We start from the raw sequence: 21,762 nt of genomic DNA, 5'->3' as shown, positions 1-21,762 counted from the left end.
GTCCTACTCTCAGGAAGGAGATGTGAGTGAGCTTACAGGAAGCCAGGGTTTTTTTTGCTGTGTGTGCCCTGTCTCTGAAACTGACTAAAATCTTCCCCAAGGCAAGTACAAGTCTTTTTCCAATTCATTTGCTGTTTGTTTGTTTTTTACTTGACAGTTGGGCCACATCCTACCAAGAGTTCATGAGTCGCATTTGAGTGCATCAAAGAAAGAAATGAACTAATCAAATTACTTTCTCTTTGTCCAAATATTTCAAAGAAGTTTATCAGTTTAAAAAGTTTTGTTATGCCAACTTCAGCAGTACATACACTAAAATGTTTTGTTTTCTATATCCCACAAGTGGGTGGTTATGATATCATCCATGAGTGGGAAAATTCCATTCTAGAATGTCCCTTTACTATAGACCTTACTTAATTCAGCTGAGCTAAAAATGTCCCTTACTCTCTCATGGAAACAAGTCAGGGGAAAATTCTCATTGCTAAATTTATCTGGCCCCGTAACACTACTTAGCAGGCTAGAACAAAGTGGTGTTAGATTATTAGCAATAATATACTTCTTCCAAAAGTGATGTCACACCCTATTCTGCCATCTTCATCTTATTCCACCCTCAGGCAGATTGGGCAAGATCCTGAATGCCGAGGTTAGGCAACATGAGCCAGGGATCTAATGGGAACCCAAGGCAAGAGGCCAGCTGAAGGCAACAGTCATGCCCTGATCCTTGCGATATGCAGTCCTCTGAAAGAGACTTTTATCTTCAAGAGATGGAATTTCCTAACTTAGTATCATGGAAATACCCAATTTATCAAAAAACAAAAAATTTTGAAGTACTTACTCAGCAGTCTTACCTAGCCAATACACAGACAAAAACTTAGGAACAGATCCCCCAAAACCCTCGGCATGACTTAGTCTAACCCAGTTTATCTATCTGGACTACTCATTTTTTCTAACACATGAAACATGAGTATTAGATGGAAGAGAGGTAGATACACTCATGCCAGTGAGAACTGTGAAGCTCAAAGACAGCAACAGAGGAAGGAAAAACTGGCTAATACATGCTTACGAACTAAACAGCAGAGTTATCTGGGCCATTTTGCAAGAGATTACACTGTACTTTTATTGTAGCCCACAGTCATCATTACAGTTCATCAGTCATCAAGAAAAAAAAAGAGTAATGTATTTTGGAGAGATTTCCATGGCAATTGAATGATGAAAGTATTGGTATTTTGAAGGGATAAGCTGCAATTATCTGACAGGTTAATTCATGTGTATCTACCTCATTCCTAGAAAAGACCAGAAAAATTAGTGATTAATATTTTGGGTGATAAGTCAAACCCTGAAAATCTCAACATATTCCTTTGTAATTACCCCAACATAATTCTCTTATCTAATTTTGGGAAGTTTAATGTGCCAAAAATAACATTTTGTGTTTTTCTTAGTTTTTGTGAATTATGCGTAACAATATTGGTTACTTCTAGAATGAGCTTTCTTAGCTATATCAATTTGGTGTTAGTTCTGAATGGAGAATGTCATAACTAAACAATATTCTAAGGCGGTAGGAATTTCCATATTTAGTCAGATGTATGATACACTAAGCTAGTGTTTTCTTGCCAACAGTGGCTTTTTATATTTTTATGCTGTCAATATTCGTCCCAATTCTGCAATAGTAGATTGTTAGAAATGTCTCAATTTGGGCAAGGCTCCAGTACTTTGCCATCACAGGAGAGCCACTTGGTCAGTGGGTTCTTGTAGTTAATCACAGTAACATGTGTCATCACAATCAATGGACAGTTAACCTTTATTGATAAACAGTACAGTCTTAAACTGGTGCCACACTACAAATTATCACATTACTTTCTTCTCATAAGTGCACCAGGACCATCACTTATCACTGCCTTAGAAAGTAATGCTTCATTTGTTCATGGGGAAAGGGATGTGTGCTTATCAGGTACAGGGTAGTATCTCTTTTTTAAAATAAACTTGGGTAATGTAGCAATTCTAATTTTACATTTTGTATCTAGATCCCAATGATAATGCATATGAAATATTTTCTTCATTATGGCTTATTTTTAACGCTTACTTTAGTCTTAACAGAATCACTATTTTTAATCTTACTAGTGATGATATGCTTAATTCTTGTCCATAAGGGAAAACGTTTTTGCTATGAAGTAATATTCACCTATAGTGTTAACTTTGTCCAAGTCAATTAAGTTAAAAATAGGTATTTTAAGGTAAGACAGGGGGTTGGTTAAAATGTGGCATATTCATTTAAATACTGATGATTGCTTCTAATATTCATAGATTTCAAAACTACCTTCTTATGTGATAAAAGCTTAATGTATGTAGTCTTACTTTCACTTGGATAATATGTACTATTCATTTTAAAGCAGAAGCTATTTTTATGTGAATGTCATAGCATAGCACAGCCTGAGTAATCATTTAGTTAATGTATTTCCCAAAGAGAATACTAAACACTAAAGGCATGGTTATTGAAAAGAAATTTATTTTCCCCTGAAATTATTTTAAGGGAAAATAGATTTTAGTACAAGTAGATTTTTGGATTATTTTTATGCTAAAATAACATGCTTATGTCATTTTGGAATTTTTTCAAGTAAAAGATAGCCATATTTATTTTTAAATGAGAAATAAATATACTTTTAACAACTAGCTCATGATAATATTGAAACAGTGAGTTGTATAAATAACCTGCCTTCTCCTACCTCTTCTTGTTTTAGTTATGAATAAGAAATGGAAAACTTCCCTCAGTATCATGTGGTCTTTAAAGCAATATAACTCTAACTTTTAACATTAACTTTGCTTTTTAAACTCTCACATTTCATTATTAATTTTTATAATGTTGATTAAAAGTCACTTTCATTGCTTTCCATGCCATTTTTTCTCTCTGCCCTCTCTCCATCTCTGCCCAAAGACCTCTGCTTACCCCCCACCAAACACAGATCTCCTCTGAAATCTCTATGCAGCTGGAAAGAGCCCGTTCATTCCCCAGTGCCCTCTACCTTCTTTAAGTATATTATTCACATAAAAGACAATGGAAGATATGAGCAAGTGGTCTGGCCTGGGGCATTCAACCTCCCTGAAGATCAGAGAGATCCAGGCAGAGTGCCAGACACATGCTAACACTTATTCTTGTTGTTGTTGTTGTTGTTATTGTTCACATGGCTCATTGTCAAGAATACATTGTTTTCTCTTCCCAATTAAACTGTACACTGTTGATACGACAGTGCCTACATTTCATAGTTCATGGCTATCATGAACTATGTAGCTGTATTGTAGTGGAAATTCCTGGAATTTGCATCAGAGTCTCTTCTTTGTCACTTTAGTCTTCCATATCTGTTTCTTCTTCTGTAAAATGGAAATGTATTCACTGCCTGACTCTGTGGATTGTTGTGAAGATAAAAATGTAAAGAGTATATATAACGTACGTCAAATATATACAGTCTTACAAATGTATCTGACTGTTATTCCCAATTCAGACAGGCATTTCAGAAACTTGAGCACATCCAGTTCACCTCATCATCATCATCATCAATTTTATTTTTTTTGCTATAAGAAGTAGAAAAGAATGATGACATTGGAGCTTGGAATTTATATTTTCTGCTCCATTGTCTTCTTAAAACCTTTTTTTTTATTATTGTGAAATATATGTAGCAAACCTAAAGAAAAAAATCCATACATTGTTTAAAAAAATACAATTTTAACCAATTGTTACCAAATGAATACCATGTCACCTCCTCCACCCAAGCCAAGAACTAGAAATTGCCAGCGGTCACCAAGCCCCTTGTATCCATCTCTTCAGTCATACACCCCTTTTGCTGTCTTTTAGTGAACCAGTTACTGTATGTTACCACCTTTTTATTCGTCCTAAAATTTCTACTTTGTGGTATCAAGAGTTGCTGTTACCTACTTCTGGGATTCTATTGGTTGTCTTTTAACTTCTATCATCATAATTACCTTCTCCAATCACTCCTTCTTCTTAATTGACCCTTTCAGCTTATGTGGAACCTCAGGCTCATGGTCTCAGGAAACCAAATACCATGAGTCTTAGAACACTTGCCTTTCATTTTCTTTTTTTTAACTAACTGTGAAACCTGCTATCTCAGAAAGAGTTTGGAAAACTTCTATGTGTATATTCTCTCACCCTCAGGTATTTTGAAGATCTGCTATCACCTTTCATCCTAAGATCTATTCTTTTTTTAATTCTTTATAATAATGTTGTAATTAATATTAATTATTAATGTCATTTTACTTTCAAACAATACAAATGCCTTAAGTTCCTTGGGGACTGGGTCTTTTTTGTTGCAAATTCCCATACATGTAGTAGAGAGCTAACTCATCTTCTAGAGCTGATTTAAATTTTCCCAATACTAGGTTTACCTTTAAACTAAAAATATTTTCTTCAATAATCGTGAACCTAAAACTATAAAGGAAACAACAACATAAAACTTTGGAATTGGGTGTGGGCATGTTTCAGGGCACTATTCCCTGTCACTGTCAGAACCAGCTAGTGTGGCACGCTATTGCTCATATGCTCACAACTCATGCTTGGGCCCTTTGGGTCTACAAGTGTGTTGGAAATTTCTAAGCCTGAGGAAACTGAGCTTGATTTAAGAGCTATACTATTTTTATTTTTATTTTTTTCAAATATATCTTTATTGATTTCAGAGAGAGGAAAGGAGAGGGAGAGATAGAAACATCAATGATGAGAGAGTCATTGATCAGCTCCCTCCTGCACACCCCCGACTGGGGATCGAGCCTGCAACCTGGGCATGTGCCCTGACCGAGAATCGAACCCCGATCACCTGGATCCTAAGTTGACGCTTAACCGCTGAGCCATGCCCAGCAGGGCAAGAGCTATACTATTTTTAGAGGCTCTGTATTACCCTGGACCTTATCCCTAGCTTGAGGGAGCGTCTTACAGGATAAAAAGGGACTCTATCAAATCCCCTATATCAACTCCTTTCAAAATCGCAGCCACTGTACTTTGATTTAAAAGATCCCCATCCCAGTGCCCTGTCACCCCAAGATGCTGGAGGCCTCCATTACAGTCACTCTCCTACCCATTATTTGATAAATCACTCATATTCTCTTCTTAGATTCCATGCTGTGAAGAAGAAATTTATGGCAGAGCTAAAAGAATTACGGCACAAGGAGCAGAGCCCATATGTTGTTCAAAGCATCATCAGCTTGATAATGGGGATGAAATTCTTTCGGATTAAAATGTATCCGGTGGAGGACTTTGAGGCGTCTCTTCAGTTTATGCAGGTAATATCTTGAGCAGGAGGACCAAGGGGCTGTCAGCTTGACCCCCTTCCTCAGAGTAACTCACCTGGAATGTGAAAACCCATTCACTTGTCAAGGTGGGAAAAAGTCTAACTTTTCCTTAATAATTCAGAAAGGGCTTTGAAACCAAATAACAGAGTTGCAGGCACATAATTTTATTTTTAAACTTCACATTACCTTTGGAGCAGGGTATCAGGGGAATGTCTTATTTATTAAACTTCCTCTCCCTCTGTCTTTCTCTCTCTCTTGCTCTCTCCCTCTCCCCCTCCCTCACCCATCATTCTGTAAATAAAATATAGCTGATCTTTTACTTTTTAGAGTTGATAACATTAGTTGGCTATGCAAATTCATAGGCATCAGAACTTTAAAATATGAAGAGATCTTTTTTATTCATACTATCAGAAGGAATTTAGAAAATTAACCAAACCATACAGGTTTAGGTGTTGATTACACAGTGTTTACTATTATGTGCTAATGAAAGAATTGTTGCTAATGAGGATTCTACAGAATATGCTACTATTAGAGTTTACAAAACTTTAGTATCTGAAGGATTTTTTTTAATGTTGCTGTGAATCAGACTTAGTGAGGATCTTAATAAAGAACTAAGATGTAGGGGTTATGAATATAACCTGTACCACTTCATATCCATTAGGACAGCTAGAATAAAAAAGACAGTGTTAGCAAGAACATGTAGAGAAATTGGAACCCTGATACACTGCTGATGGGAGTGTAAAATGGCACAGTAGCTTTAGAAAACAGTTTGCAGCTCCTCACATGGTTAAATCTAGAATCACTATATGATCCAGCAATTACACTTCTAGGTGTATACCCAAGAAAAATGAAAATATATGTCCACATAAAAACTTGAATGCAGATGTTCATTGCAGCACTATTCTTAATAGCAAAAAAGTAGATATAACCCAAATGTTCAACTGACGAATGAATAAACTAAACATGCTCTACCCATGCAATATTATTTGGCCATAAAAAGGAATGAAGTACTGATACATGCTACAGTATGGATGAACTTTGAACACAGTTTGCCAAGTGAAAGAAATTGGACACAAAAGGCTACATATGATTCCATTTATAGGAAATATCCAGAACAAGTAAATCCATGGAGACAAAGTTGTGTAGGGTGGGCAGCTGGGGTGACCGCTAAGGGGGCAAAGTTTCTCTGGAAGATAATGAAAAAATTCCAAGTTTGTGGTGACAGTTTTACAACAATGTGTATTCGGAAGCCATTAAATTGTACCCTTACATGGGTGAGTTGCATGGTATGTTAACTATATCTCAAAAAAGCTGTTAAAAAATAAAAAAAGAATATAGGCTGTGTATCAAACTTACAATACGTTTGAATTCAGGCTTCAACACTTACCAGCTCTGTGACCTTGGGCAAGTCAGACTGAATCACCCCAGCTTCACTCACCTTATCTGCAAAGTGGTGATAATGACACTAACCTTAGAAGGTGGTTCTGAGAATTCTTAGTAACTGCTATTATTTTTATTCTTCTCCCCTACTAACTAATTCATGTATCTATGTACTTGAATGACAATTTGAGAGAGTATTTATATACACATACAAAATAATGTAAGAAAAGTGTCACAGTGCTGGGAACCATAAAGCTCCATTCTGTTGTCAGTGACTTTCCATGCTGGCAGTGCCTATCTTAGGCTGAGGTCTGGGTATGATATTGATAGGCTGGGAGCTTCAGTAAGTGTTTTTGGCAGTAGTCCCAATGTTGACTGAAAATAAGTGGTAATAGCTACTATAGATATTAACATGTCATTCCAAGTACATGTAGCCTTCAACTCTTCCATGAAAATAGTACCTAATAAAGATGACAGTAAGTTACTACCAAGGCTGGAAGGAGAAAGGGGCTGGAAGAATTCTGGACAGGCCACTCCTGCTAGATGATCCCTGGGCAACCAAAAACATCCTTTCATTGACAGCAGTCTACAGGCAAAGAAATCCTTGCTTGAGGAAACTATTGCAAAAGGCCTCCTTGCCTAAGGTGGGGAAGGGAAGCCTTCCAGACTTGCTTGTGACTGTCTGAGTAATAAACATATAAAATTCAGGGCTAGCAAGTAAACAGCTCTGTACCCAGGCGCATCAGGCCTAATATAAATGTAATATCTCTTCCTCTCTTCCCGTTTTTACCTTCTCTGAGGATCTGTGTTTTTGGGTTAATCCAGGGCTCGGGGCACCACACACAATAGGTGGTCAATGGAAATTTGTTGGAAATGACTGATTGAACCAACCAGAAAGTCAGCAGAGGAATGTCTGCTTGCTGGTTGCAGATGCTTTGTCCTTTCAATTTAGTAATTTGAGATGGAAGTAGGAGGGGAGTGAGAAAATATCATTGGGGCCATTGTGAATTTTAATATAAATTCTAAATCCATGAGTTTTTTATAGATTACGGAAAGTGCAATGTTAGTATGTATAGTGGAATTGAGAGCTATTTACTTAAATGTGTAAATACATTTTATGTGCACATCTAAGTCTATGTTCTTGCTCTTCACCCTTTTTCTGCTTCCCAGGAATGTGCACATTATTTCCTGGAGGTCAAAGACAAAGACATCAAGCATGCCTTGGCAGGGCTTTTTGTTGAAATTCTTGTCCCAGTTGCCGCTGTGAGTTGTTACATTTTCATTTCTAAGAACTTCTCCAAATTGCATTAGAGAATCAACAATTTAATTAATATAATATTGACATGCATCTCTGTTGCAGGCTGTTAAAAATGAAGTCAATGTCCCCTGCCTTAGAAACTTTGTTGAAAGTCTGTATGAGACCACGCTGGAACTTTCTTCTCGGAAGAAGCATTCCTTGGTTAGTAACTATGAGAAAATCCAAAACACAAAACTGCAGAGATGAAAATTCCTAGGCTGGAACCTACTTGAGAATCACAAGCATTCCACTGATAGGAGAATTATCCATAACTCCCTCAAAGAAAGGTAGCATTTCAAAATTTGGAACTTGCACTTAATATTGACCATGATTGAATCATAGTACTGTAAAGGGATTAGACCATGTCACCTTAGATGACCCTACTAGTCCTAAGGATTATGTTATTTTTGAGTTTGCCTTAACTGATTTTTGTTTTAATTTCTGAGTATTTTTTCTAATATGAAGGCTAAAGTTTATAGTAACGGTTTCTCTTCTCAGTCCTCAAGAGTCTTCTCTGACTAATTACTGTTCCGTATTCAGAACCAAAATGTATCCAGGCAAGAGGGGGAGTTGGGACACAGATAACTGCCCATATGAAAGGTTCTCTGAAGGCTAAGAAAACAATTTTTGGAAAAGCTTTTATACTAAGAGCAGCATAGAAAATTCTTTTGAATTCCTACAACCTTTTGCCCTCAGTGGTAAATTAAGCTCTGGTTTATGAATCGTTGAGTGTCATACCAACTGTAATTTCCACAGTGTGAAGGAAGCAGGTTGCTTAGGTCACTGGTTACTGGCATAGTTGATGCTAGTCTTCAGTGTGAACATTGTCACCATTATTTAAGCAGGTACTCAGAGTTGCTTTGCTGGTAATGGTGACACATTTGCTAATTTGCTTATTTGTCTGCATTCTGTAGTCATTGTGACTGATTGCTTGGTTGTGTGTTCTTTGTTGTTGTTGTTTTTTGTTTTAGATTACTGGCCTGAATTACAGTTGTACTCAACGGTAGCAGTTCAAAAATCAGGTTAAAATTTAGTTGATTAAAAAAAATAGTCTTTCAGTCATGATGGTGGCATAGGTAAATGCGATACTCACATCCTCCCACAACCACATCAAAATTACAACTAAACTACATATCATTCAAAACCACCTGAAATCTAGTTGAATGGAAGTCCTACAATTTAGGGTATAAAGAAGCCACATCAAGACTAGTAGGAGTTCTGAAGATGCTGAATGGGCTGGTCCTAACCCATGTGTGGTGAATAAAAATCGGGAGGGATATCTCTGCTGCAGAGGTTGTCCCTTAGGAGTGAGAGGCCCCAGCCCTGCACCAGGGCCTCTAGCCCAGAGTTCCAATGCCAGGAAGAAAAGTCCCCATAACTTCTGACTATAAAAACCACCAGGGATTGTAGCTGAGTGAGACAGAGGGCTGCTAGACTGCCAGACAGATCCTCTTAAAGAGCCCTCCTGGATTTACTCTGACTCACTCCCTCTGAGTTTCAGTGCTGGTGCAACAGATCGAAAGGCACCAGGGACATATGGGGAGGAACTGAACAATCTGGCATCAGAGCGAGAGCTGGAGGGGCAGCTTTCTCCCAGGTAGAAGTACTGGCAGAGGCCATTGTTCCTTTTCTGAGCTCTCCCCCAACACAGCCAGCAAGGCGGACACCACATCTGAGTCTCCATCAACCTGGCTATCAATGTTCACCCCATCCTGGTGATTCCCTGAGACCCTACCCCACCAACTTGCAGGCCCACCCAAGCTGCTTCCAGTGGCTTTTCCAAGCAAATAGCTTGTCTTGGCTCATGCTTCAGACTTTCCTAAAAACTCTCAAACAAACAGCATCTAGCCTTGGCATGCCCTGTACTAGCAGCAGCCAGCCTTTGCTCACAGCTTGGCCTCTCCTAGGCACCTCCAAGCCCAGCACAAGTAGCAGCTATCAGCAGATTTCTTTGTAGCTCATGCTGGGTGATGTAGGCAGAACACAGGCAGAGGCTGACCTTGGCCTGCACCTCCCAGGAGGCCCCAGAGCCAGTACACCTGGTGGACAGCATCAGACCACATTGAAGCACCACCCAACCATCTCCACAGCAACACACTTAAGGGGCAGAATCAGCAGACACTAGAGCCCTGCTGAAGTAAGTCTTTCTCTGTGGGGTGAGCCCTTGCACAGCTGATCCTCCATGGTAGTCAACTGCCAGTCCTTACAGTGGATCAGCTTGCGGGTAAACCCATCTTATTGATGTGCCAACAACAATCAAAGCTCAAGTACAACAGGAGAGTGTACACAGCCCACATGGGAATAGAGGGCACATTTGGAGTACCCAGCTTGGATGAACTGGGAGGTTGTGCCACTGGACCCTACATCACACCTAATAAGGCCACTCTGCCAAGCCCAGGAGACATAACAGCTCCACCTAATACATAGAAACAAACCAAGAAAGGCTCCCAAAATGAGGAGACAAAGAAACATGTCCCAAATGGAAGAACGGAAAAAGAACTAAACCAAATGGGGGCAAGCAATCTACCAGATGCAGAGTTCAAAACACTGGTTATAAGGATGCTTAACCAACTTAGGGGAAGAGTAGATGAACTTAAAGAGAATTTCAACAGCACAAAAAAAGACATGGAAACCATAAAAAAGAACCAGTCAAATAAAGGATACACTAACAGAAATGAAGAGTAATTTACAGGGAATCAACAGTAGAGTAGGTAAAGCCAAGAAACTAAACAGTGATTTGGAATATAAGGAAGCAAAAAACACCCAATCAGAACAGCAAAAAGAAAAAGGAATCCAAAAAAATGAGAACAGTGTAAGATGTCTCTAGCACAACTTCAAGCACACCAATATTTGCATCATGGGGGTACAAGGAGGAGGAGAGAGAGAGCATATGAAATTGAAAACCTATTTGAAAAATTAATGACTGAAAACTTCCCTAACCTGGTGAAGGAAATAGACATACAAATCCAGGAAGTGCAGAGAGTCCCAAACAAGAGGAACCCAAAGAAGCCCACACCAAGACACAGCATAATTAAAATGCAAAAGGATAAAGACAAAGAGAGAATCGTAAAAGCAGCAAGAGAAAAGCAGTTACCTATAAGGGAGCTTCCATAAGACTGTAGCTGATTTCTCAACAGAGACTTTGCAGGCCAGAGGGATTGGCAAGAAATATTCAAAGTGATGAAAAGCAAGGACCTACAACCAAGATCACTCTACCCAACAAAGCTATCATTTATTTATTTATTTGGGTGACATTGGTTAATTAAATTGTATAGGTTTCAGGTGTACAAATTCTATAATACGTCATCTGTATATTGTATTGTGTGTTCACCACCCCAAGCCAAGTCTCCTTCTATCACCATTTATTCCTCCCTTTACCCTCTTCTACCTCCTCCCACCCCCTTTCCCTCTGGTAATCAGCATAATGTTGTCTGTATCTATGAGGGGGTTTTTTTGCTTAATCCCTTAATTCTTTTCACCTAGCTCCTCTACCCCCTCCTTTCTGACAGCTGTCAGTCTGTTTTCTATATCTATGAGCCTGTTTCTATCTTGTTTGTTAGTTAATTTTGCTCATTAGATTCCACTTATAAGTGAAATTATATGGTACTTGTTAGTCTTGAAACCATAAAAATCCTAGAAGAAAACAGGCAGTAAAATCTAGAACATTTCTCATAGCAATATTTTTGCTGATATATTTCCTTGGGCAAGGGAAACAAAAGAAAAAATAAACAAATGGGGCTGTATCAAAATAAAAAGCTTCTGCACGGCAAAAGAAACCATCAACAAAACGAAAGGGGAGCCCACTGTATGGGACACCATATTTGCCAATAACACATCTGATAAAGTGTCAATATCCAAAATATATAAGGAACTCATACAGCTTAACAAAAGGAAGACAAACAATCCAATTTAAAAATGGGCAAAGCGCCCGGCCGGGCGTGGCTCAGCAGTTGAGCGTCGACCTGGGATCCAGGCAATCGGGGTTCGATTCCCGGTCAGGGCACATGCCCAGGTTGTGGGCTCGATCAATGACTCTCTCATCATTGATGTTTCTGTCTCTCTCTCTCTCCCTCTCTTTTCCTCTCTCTGAAATCAATAAAGATGTATTTAAAATAAAATAATAAAATAAAATAATAAAATAAAATAAAATAAAATAATAAAATAAATAAAAATGGGCAAAGGACCTAAAATAGATACTTCTCCAAAGAGGACATACAGATGGCCAAGAGACATGAAAAAATTCTCAGAGTCACTAATCATCAGAGAGATGCAAATTAAAACCACAATGAGGTATCATGTCACACATGTCAGAATGGCCACCATCAACAAATTAACAAACAACAAGTGCTGGCCAGGATGTGGAGAAAAGGGAACCCTAGTACACTACTGGTGGGAATGCAGACTGGTGCAGCCACTATGGAAAACAGTAGGGAGTCTCCTCAGAAAATTAAAAATGGAACTGTGATTTGACCCAGTGATCCCACTTCTAGGAATATATCCTAAGAAACCCAAAACACCAATCAGAAAGAACTTATGCACCCCTATGTTCATAGCAGCACAATTTACAATAGCTAAGATCTGGAAACAGCCCAAGTGCCCTTCAGTAGATGAGTGGATAAAAAAGCTGTGGTACATTTACACCATGGGATACTACTCAGCTGTAAAAAGGAAGGAAATCTTACTTTTGCGATTGCTTGTATGGATCTGGAGAGTATTATGCCAAGTAAAATAAGCAGTCAGAGAAAGGCAAAGCTATCATTTAGAATCAAAGGACATAAAAAACACTTTCCAGACAAGAAACAGCTAAAGGACTTCATCACCACCAAACCAGTATTACATGAAATGTTAAAGGGTCTTCTTCAAGAAGATGAAGAAAGCCCTAGCTGGTTTGGCTAAGTGGTTAGAGCATCAGCCCACGGACTGAAGGGTCCGGGGTTCAATTCCCACCAAGAGCACGTATCTCAGTTTCAGGCTAGATCCCTGGCCCGTTTGGGGAGTGTGTGCCGAGATAACCAATCGATGTGTCTCTCTCACATTGATGTTTCTCTCTCTCTCCCTTACAGTATCTCTGAAAAGCAATGGAAAAATATCCTTGGGTGAGGATTTAAAAAAAAAAAAAAAGGAAGAAAAAAAGTTTAAAAATATGAACAATGAAGTGGCAATAAAAACATATCTATCAACAATTGAATCTAAAAAACAAACTAACAAGCAGAACAGAAACAGACTCATAGATACAGAGGAAAGATGGTTACCAGATGTGAGGGGTTTGGGAGCATGGGTGAAAAAAGTGAAGGGATTATGAAGTGTAAATTGTTAGTTACAGAGTGGTCATGGTGATGTAAAGTACAGCATAGGGAAGATAGTGAATAATATCCTAATAACTATGTATGGTGTCAGATGGGTAAGAGATTTATCAGGATGATCACTTAGTAAGTTATGTCATGTCTAATCACTGGGGTGTACACCTGAAACTAACATAACATTATATGTCAACTGTAATTGAAAAATAAAAAATGATTTAAAAATTTTTTTAAAAGAATTTTTGAGGTAGCAGAAACTTCAACTGAACCTAGAATTACAATCTACAATCTAAAATCAACTACTTCTAAGTTTGTTAAACTCTAAATTGACATCCAAATATGTAGTATTATTTCCCCACTAATTCACATCACATGATAACTTTATATTTAATCCATATATATGTGCACACACATACTTTTAGTGGAATGAAAAAAAATCTGTGATTATTTTATATAACAAAGAAATAAAAATAAAATAAAAATAAGTTAATGAATTGTTAAGCACTGAATCTCATTGTGGCAGTTGCTTGTTTGCTTATTCAAATTAATGGATGCGCCAGTAATATTTTGTTTAAATCTTCACTAGCCTTAATTTCTGGGGGAGTCATAAACGTATATGGTCTCTGGTTCAGCAAAGTGGTGACAGGTTCTGCATGTATATTTCTTGGGTGGCTGCCCATTAGCTTTTCTGTCTTCTTCAGCTGCTGTGGGAAACTGGCCCAGTTAAGGCTGGAAAAGCGCAAGTAGCACCTCTGTTTATTCAGTCATAAGTGAATTCCTTCCGTGGTTAAATTTGTCTTGGTGGAGTTTACGAATGCAATAACATTTCTTTTAGGAATCTTCTTTAATTACAGGAAGATTGCATGCAAAAGAAAACATATACACCTACCTCTAAGGCAGAGACAAACTAGTAGATGTTTATGAGCAGAAAAGCAGTAACATTTTCAAAATTAGCGTGCCTTCCTGCTTTCCTTCTGAGGATTGAGCATGATCAAAGAAAATGAGTTTGTGTTTAAAATTTGGAAGTGAAGACTAAATCAGTGAATCAGATTTTCACTGATTGTATGTGAAACTTGTACACAATACATAACTCTAAATTATTCATCCCCACTGTCACCAGAAAGCCTTCGTGGAATACCTACCTCTGTGTTATAGGGACCCTGTTTATTCTGGCCCATACAGGCCACATAGGGAGGTTCCAGAGAACTTGTTCCCTGGTTTGTTGGACTGTAGTCCTCCAATAACGTTGTCTTCTTTTTCCTCAGGCCTTGTACCCCCTGGTCACTTGTCTGCTCTGTGTCAGTCAGAAGCAGCTGTTCCTGAACAGGTGGCACATTTTCCTCAACAACTGCTTATCTAACCTTAAGGTTAGTATTGTTGACTGAAAAAGTCTTTCATAAAAATCTATATGATTCTTAGTCTGGTATATGTGCTTCTGAGAGTGATTTCTGATACTTGTGGGGGAATTATCCTGTCCTGTTGAAATAAAGAAAATGAAAAAATATTAATAAGGGCTCTTATTAAATATAGATCATTTTAGAAGGTGACTTAGAGATAAGAGAAATCACTTCAAATATATTTTCTAATAAGGATCACTTTAAGAGTCAAATAAATGCCCCCCTCTTGTATGCCTCTATTGTCACATTTTATCTAAATGATTTTTAAAAACAGAAGTCACACTTCATTGGCAGAAGCACATGAATTGATTTCAGATGCTCATGTAGACCTCCATCTTTCTACTGCTTGCAGTCTAGGAACTATTTGAGGGAAGAAGTTCCATTCTGTGGGATGATTGATTTAGTAACAGAGAGCACTTATTTCCTGTTATTTGTGATTATTTTAAAGTATTCTCTTCGAGCCACATGCCAGTCTATCAGGCCCAAGCCTTCACTGAACAGCTTTCTTCAGGGAGGCAGCACAGGGGCTGGGTGACATGAGAAATAAAGTCATGGTCCCTGAAACTGAGGAAACTACAGTGAAAACAACTGTAATGATTAGCTTTAAAACTGGCTTTCTAACTTGAGATTGGTAAACCTATTTTAAGTTTTAGTGACCTATTGATAAAAGACAACTAAATGAAAGCCATTCCTAATATAAGTGCATGTAGCATGTATTTTTCACAGTTGTCCCCAGTTGTGTCCAAAGATGTTGAATTTCTTTTACAAGTACGATATTTGCTCCTTTAGAATTTTTGAGAAGTATATTTAATTATGAAATCCTGTATGTGCTTACACATGTTGCCTTGTCTTTTTTGTTCTAAGACACTTTAATTTGGTGAAGTAGTTAAGATTAATTGTATTATTTTGGCATTTACCAAAATTACATAATAATCTGCTTTAGAGCTGTTTTAAGTAGCAACTATGTACTGGCTCTAAAAGCTGATAGTGAAATCCAAGACTAGAATCATTTATTTTCTTCAAATTGGCAGTGAGTGACTATAATAGCAGTGGATATAGAATTAAGCTTTTAAGTATTCTGAAAAACAAAACTTTTCAGGGTTAGCAGCTATGATATAATGGATACTTTCAAATATTTTATTTAGGGATTTATCCATCTGTCATTACACCTTTAACATACAGTCCCAATGTCATTTTTTGTAGCAACTTTTAAGTTACTCAGCAATTGGTTCCGGTTAAACTTTTTTTAATTTTACATTTTATACAGATAGAAAGTGGTCATTTTGTTCAAAATTTTTAAAAAGTGAAATTATTACAAATGTTCACAGAGCATTTTTCTATATGTATTATGCCAAATGTGTTTGAGATTAATTTTAGTTAGAATTAAAATTATATTTTGCATGACAGTTTATTGTTGTGGCTAAGACCAAAATACTTTTTTCCAAAGTTGCTTTTGAAGTATAGCAACATAATCTTACTTTGGAACTTAATTGCTTCAAAGTTAGAATATTGTTTGGAGCTCTGGTCAAAGGCCACCCAAAAAGCTTAATAACGTTTATAAACAGCCCTAGAGAGAAGAGTTTCTCTATGCAAACACTTCAAGCATTGGGATTTCTAAAAGAGAAAGGCAATAAGATCATAAAAAGTCAATAGTATAGTGACTGAGTCGGATTCTAGAATTTAGTTTAATTCACAAAGTACTTACGAAGTGGTCATTGTGTACGGTGCTAGGGAAGGTGCTGGAAGTGGGAAAAATAGGGGAAGTCAACTATATAAAAATACGATCTAGAATAGAGCCCCTGTCCTTGAGGAGCTTAGCATTTCATTGGGGGCTATGTAATAAACTTTCAAAATTCATGCTACAGACAGTGAGGGATGTAAAAATTGGGAGTAGGGAGATGCCTGTACCATTTGTAGACGTTCGGTGTTCCATGAAGCATGAGACAAGTAGTTATTAGGTAAAGTAAAGGCAACTATATTTTACTTTATGGGTAATAAACTCTTGGAATTCACATCCCCAGATTAAAATACATAAAAATATTAATGAGTTATAATTGGAATAAAATTATATTCCATATATTTAGAACTAAACCCAATAGGGATTTAATGGGACCATTTGAAAATGTCATAAATGTACAGAAAACCTTCCAGACCTCCTCATGAGTCCTCAGTAAGGAAGAAAGACCTGAGGAAAGACTAACATGGCTTCAGAAGTATGCTGTCTTGAGTAGCTTCAGTGTTTTATGGGATATAGAGCCAACCATATCATCATATAGGACCACCAAACCAACTCTCCCCCATTGTCCTTCCCCTCCCTCCAGCACTCTTTCTACCTTGCCTTCACCTGCCCCGAACATGCTTACGTGTGATAAACCTAGTGTTTGAACACAATGAACTTGCAGCCATCTGATGTATTCTGAAGAACCGACTCGTCAAGGTGACATAGAACATAATAGCAATTTGTGTGAGCATCAGTGAGCTGCTGCTGTCAGAGTCAATGCTTGTTTAGTGTCAGTCTGTCAAAGGCAGGTTCCACTGGTAACACAAACATTATTATTTATACTTAATTAACTCAGTTAACCATATGTTAGCAATATGCCCTTGTAAAGTGATGAGAAACATCCGGCACCTTCTCACTACAGCATCGACATCCTTCAGCTACTCTTGGTCAGTGGTAACCAATACTTTTTTCTTCTATATATTTTATGTCAGAATCTACACCCATTGGGCTATTAAAAAATGATGCATTTCCTTCACATCTGCCACATATGCCTAATTCTGAAAAAGAAATGTGATTTGAAAACTTGATTCAGTAGTACCTTCATTTTTTGTTATTAGTCCACATTTATTAATAGCTTTTTAAATGTAGTATTTATTAAGTATTCATAATAACTAGGTGCTAGTTTCTTATCCTTTAAAATGGATGTAATAAGGAGAATATTTAAATTTACTTTCTTTCATAATAATGACTATAATATGCCAGTGAGATCTAGATTATAAAAACAAAACAAAAACAAAAAAGAAAACTCAAAGTTAAGAAAGGTATTTACTCTGTGATTAATAACAGCAGTAGCTCTCTGTAATTAGAGATCGCTTACGAGGTAGGCCAGAGGTAGGGGCTTACGTATATTGTCATGGATCATCATGATAATGTGATAGGCTACACTGAGCTATCCCTATGCTTTCATGGATATTATTTACATTTTTCTAAAAATTTTGCTCAGATAGCGATACTTCATTGAAGGGTAGACATTAGCCAGCCTAGTTTCATAGTCCTCCTAGAAATCAAAGTACAGAATTCAAAATGGATCTCCTTTCTTTCATCTCAGTCCCTGCTTGTGCTAGAACTGGAATGCATTCATTCAGTCAGTCAGTCATTTGGTCAACAATTTGTTATAAGAAGTGTACCAGATCCTAGGAATAAGTGATGAATAAAGCAGTAACACTCTCCCGTCTCTTAGACCTTATAATTTAGTGGGGGAGATTGGTAGTAAACCTATAAACTAATACAGGAGAAAACTTCAGATGGTGAGAACTGCTATAAAGAAAATGAAACAGGATGTTATGATAGAGAATGGCACATTCAGGAGGGGCAGAAGAGGGAGGTATGAGGAAGGTCTTTTGATTTCCATTAAGAATCTCCAAAGTATGGTTGCCATAAATATATTTGATGAAATTTTTCCTCAGCACTTAACATATATTTGTGTGTAATTATCACAATAAAGTTTAAGGAATGCTTTTTTAAAAAAATTTTATGTAATAATAAGGGTACTAATATCTTTATAAGTGGAGATATTGAGTAATATATTAAGGATTCTACACATTAAAATGTATGGCACCATTTGTTTTAAAGCAACTACTATTCTTTTTGGAAATACCAGTTTTAAATGGCACAGTATTAGCTACTTTAAATATTAATTTTTAAGAAATAGTTATTTGCCTTTGATATTAATCTTATTTCTGTAAACTTGAGAAAATCTCTTATCATCTGTGCTTCAGATCTGTCAAAGGCACATTTCAATTAATAGTGCCTATAAACTGAGTCTAAAAATTGTTGATCAGATGACAAGCATATTACTTTCCACGAATGCCTTATTTATTCAGCCATTAAATAGAAAAGTAATCTCCATCCATTGTCTGTACAGTAATTTTAGAGGTTATTCTAAACTATAGTACATATGTTATTTGGATAATACAGTCACAATAAGGAGTGAATTATGATCACAGTAAACTGATACAAGTATCAAAAGGAAATGCCAAAAAGAAGAAAGATATGCAAAGGAATATCTGGCTTTAGTTGAAGTGAAAAAGAAAACTCAAAGGCATTTGAGTATGAAAAGATTAAAAGATGACTAAAAATTGTTTATCAATCTGTGTTGATAGATCTTTACCTTAGTGTGCACAAGAATCTCCAAGGAAGCCATATTTATAAGCATCCCATGTGACTCGGTACAAATGGTTAGCTGATGGACTTTAAGAAGCATTGGTCTGTCCAGTGAGCCCATCAACAGCCAAGTCATTGGTGAATTCAGTTCTCCCTACTTATTGCTGTTAACAGTGAATTGCTTTCCCTAAATCAAAAGCAAAATTTAAAGAAAGTGGGCATGGTGTTGGGCAGGCTGGCATGTCATGGAATAAAAACTTAAGTCTACCACTTTGCTCTTCAGTCTTGATGGGAACAAAAATAGACCACCTCAACGTATTGTTAAGAGTGAAAGAACATTAGTCACAAGAAGACGCACCAGCCTGTCCAGTGTGGCTCAGTGGTTGAGCATCGACCTAACCAGGAGTTTACAGTTTGATTCCCGATCAGGGCACATGCCCTGGTTTCGGACTCGAAACCCAGTAGGGGGCATGCAGGAGACAGCTGATCAATGACTCTCTCTCATCATTGATGTTTCGATCTCTCCCTCTCCCTTTCTCTCTCTGAAATCAATAAAAATATATATATATTTAAAACAGGCGCACCTAAAAGATAACTGGAAGGGGGGGGCAAGAAAAAAGTATAAAAGAAGTTGAACAGAAGACAGTAACATTTGTCATTTGAACAAGAAATGTCAGTTAAGCTCTTCAGTTGAACTTAGATGATATTTCCCCTACCCCATCACAATTCACAATATGTGATAAGGCATGATGCATGAGAGAATTTTGAATGATACACAATGCAAATATAAAATACTTATATATAAATAGAGGGACATTCACAACAGAGGAGATATTTCCACTAGAATGGAAGCTCCCAGAAATCAGGAACTACATTTCCCCATTTGCTGCTGGGCTATGGTGCCTTGTATTTAATAATAATTACTGTGGGCAAGAACAGTCATTATCCTATGTGCATTAACTCATTTAATTCTCATAACACTCCTGTGAGGCAGGTGGGATTCTCTACATTTCACAGGGAAAATCAAGCCCAGAAAGATTAGGAGCTTCCCTGAGGTTGGCCACACCACTAATAAATTGCAGAGCTGGGAAAATTCAAATGCAGGCAGTATGTGTCTGGAGTATGCTTTTAACCACAAGGTAAGCACATCATAGACGTTGGCTGATTTGCATTGATTGGAGAAAGGATAGACTTCCCCAAAATTTTAAATGATGACATATTTTAAATACAACTTTACTAGTTTGGTAGTTTACTTGAAGTTTGTTTATGTCACCAAAACATTTGACAAATTACAAGGTATACCATACCTGTTTTAATTACAGGCAAAAAAAAAAAAAATCATCCTTTATGTATAAAGCATGCATCTAAAAAGTTGAGAATTTTTCTCCTGGAGCTAGAGAAGTAGTTCTAAAGTGTGTTTGGAAGAATAAACATACAGAAATATCTGTGAAAAGCTTAAAAATATTTTTAAAAAAAAAAAAACAGTGGATGGTGGAAGGTATGCCATACCAGATAGTAGCACAAATTATAAAGCCTCAAAAATTAAAATGGTGTGGTATTACCACATGAACAGATAGACTAATAAAACAAAAAATAATTCAGAAACAGATCAAAATGCATATAGAAACTTAGAATTTTAGAATAATGATCACACCAAAAAGTTATTTAAGACTAAATCTAAAAAACTACTCCCTATAATCTTTTCCAAGCTTTAGATGACTCATCTTTATTCCATAAATAGTTTAAAGGTAAATTTTATTCTAATTTTTAAATAATTATGAATTCTACAAAAATCAGTGCCCAGATTATCTTCCCTAAGAATAACAGCTGAAACCTGAGTTATGACAAGATAAATAGAGGAATAAGGGAATAGAAGTAACATGAAAGCAAAAGACTTATAAAAAAGTTGAGTGATAATTTAAAGACTGTTTAGCAGAGATTATCAATCCCCTACAAAATGACAGGAATTCTAATAGATGTCAGGGGGTAAATAATGCCCCTTTTTTCCAGATGTCTAAACAAGATCATACATAGAGTTGAAGGGGACACTCAGAAGGCAACAAGACACTCAGAAGGGTTTCAAGACACTGGGGAAAAACAGAAAAGCCTGCACATGGCAGGGGGTGTTCAAGTAGACTACAAAGGAGCAGGGTTCACCTGATAGAAAGGAAGGACACAGGGGTGGGAGTGTGGGAGCCATCTCCTGACATGGAAATAGCTAAGGGTTGTTCAGCTACACTGGGCCAGGTACTGTGCTTGGCATTAGAAACTTTGAATGCTGTAAAAAAAAAATGATGGGGAGAGGACTTTAGGCAGAGGGAACAGCACGTGGGAGCTAGGGGAGCTGGTGAAGAGGGGCCACAGTTTGTAACCTGGCAGCAGTCTGCATGCCAGTGCGAGGGAACAATGAGGGAGCGGCGGTCAGTGCAGCTCAGAGAGGAAGGCAGGAATCGCACGAGGGACCCTACGTGCCTTGCTAAGTGAGGGAAGAGAGTTCTCATGATGGTGGCAGGAAGCCACTGAGATCGGGGAGACCATGTAAGAAGTCCTGTTTGCTGTGTGGGAGACAGAAACAAGGCAGGGAGATCATCTGTGGCATAGCTACCAGCTTCTAGGCAATAACACATCAGCCAGAGAGGAAGAAATTGAGCCTAGCTAAGGGTTAGGGAGCTTGTGGGAGACCAGCAGGAGAGGAGGCAGGAAAGGTGGCTTAGA

The 21,762-nt window shown here is 37.5% G+C and overlaps 1 protein-coding gene across 5 annotated transcripts in view; it reads left to right on the top strand.

The window, feature by feature from the left end:
• The window catches only part of FRY (FRY microtubule binding protein), a 508,702-nt gene that overhangs the window by 282,783 nt on the left and 204,157 nt on the right, over positions 1-21,762 (top strand). For all 5 annotated transcript variants that reach the window (XM_081126905.1, XM_081126902.1, XM_081126901.1 and 2 more), the window contains 4 exons: positions 5,112-5,280; positions 7,840-7,932; positions 8,030-8,128; positions 14,532-14,633. In XM_081126905.1, coding sequence (XP_080983031.1) covers positions 5,112-5,280; positions 7,840-7,932; positions 8,030-8,128; positions 14,532-14,633 — 463 coding nt within the window. The remainder of the gene's footprint in view (positions 1-5,111; positions 5,281-7,839; positions 7,933-8,029; positions 8,129-14,531; positions 14,634-21,762) is intronic.

This window comes from Miniopterus schreibersii (genome assembly GCF_964146895.1).
Source record: "Miniopterus schreibersii genome assembly, chromosome: 2".
Taxonomy (NCBI): Eukaryota; Metazoa; Chordata; class Mammalia; order Chiroptera; family Miniopteridae; genus Miniopterus; species Miniopterus schreibersii.
This window is presented reverse-complemented; position numbering and strand designations above follow the sequence as displayed.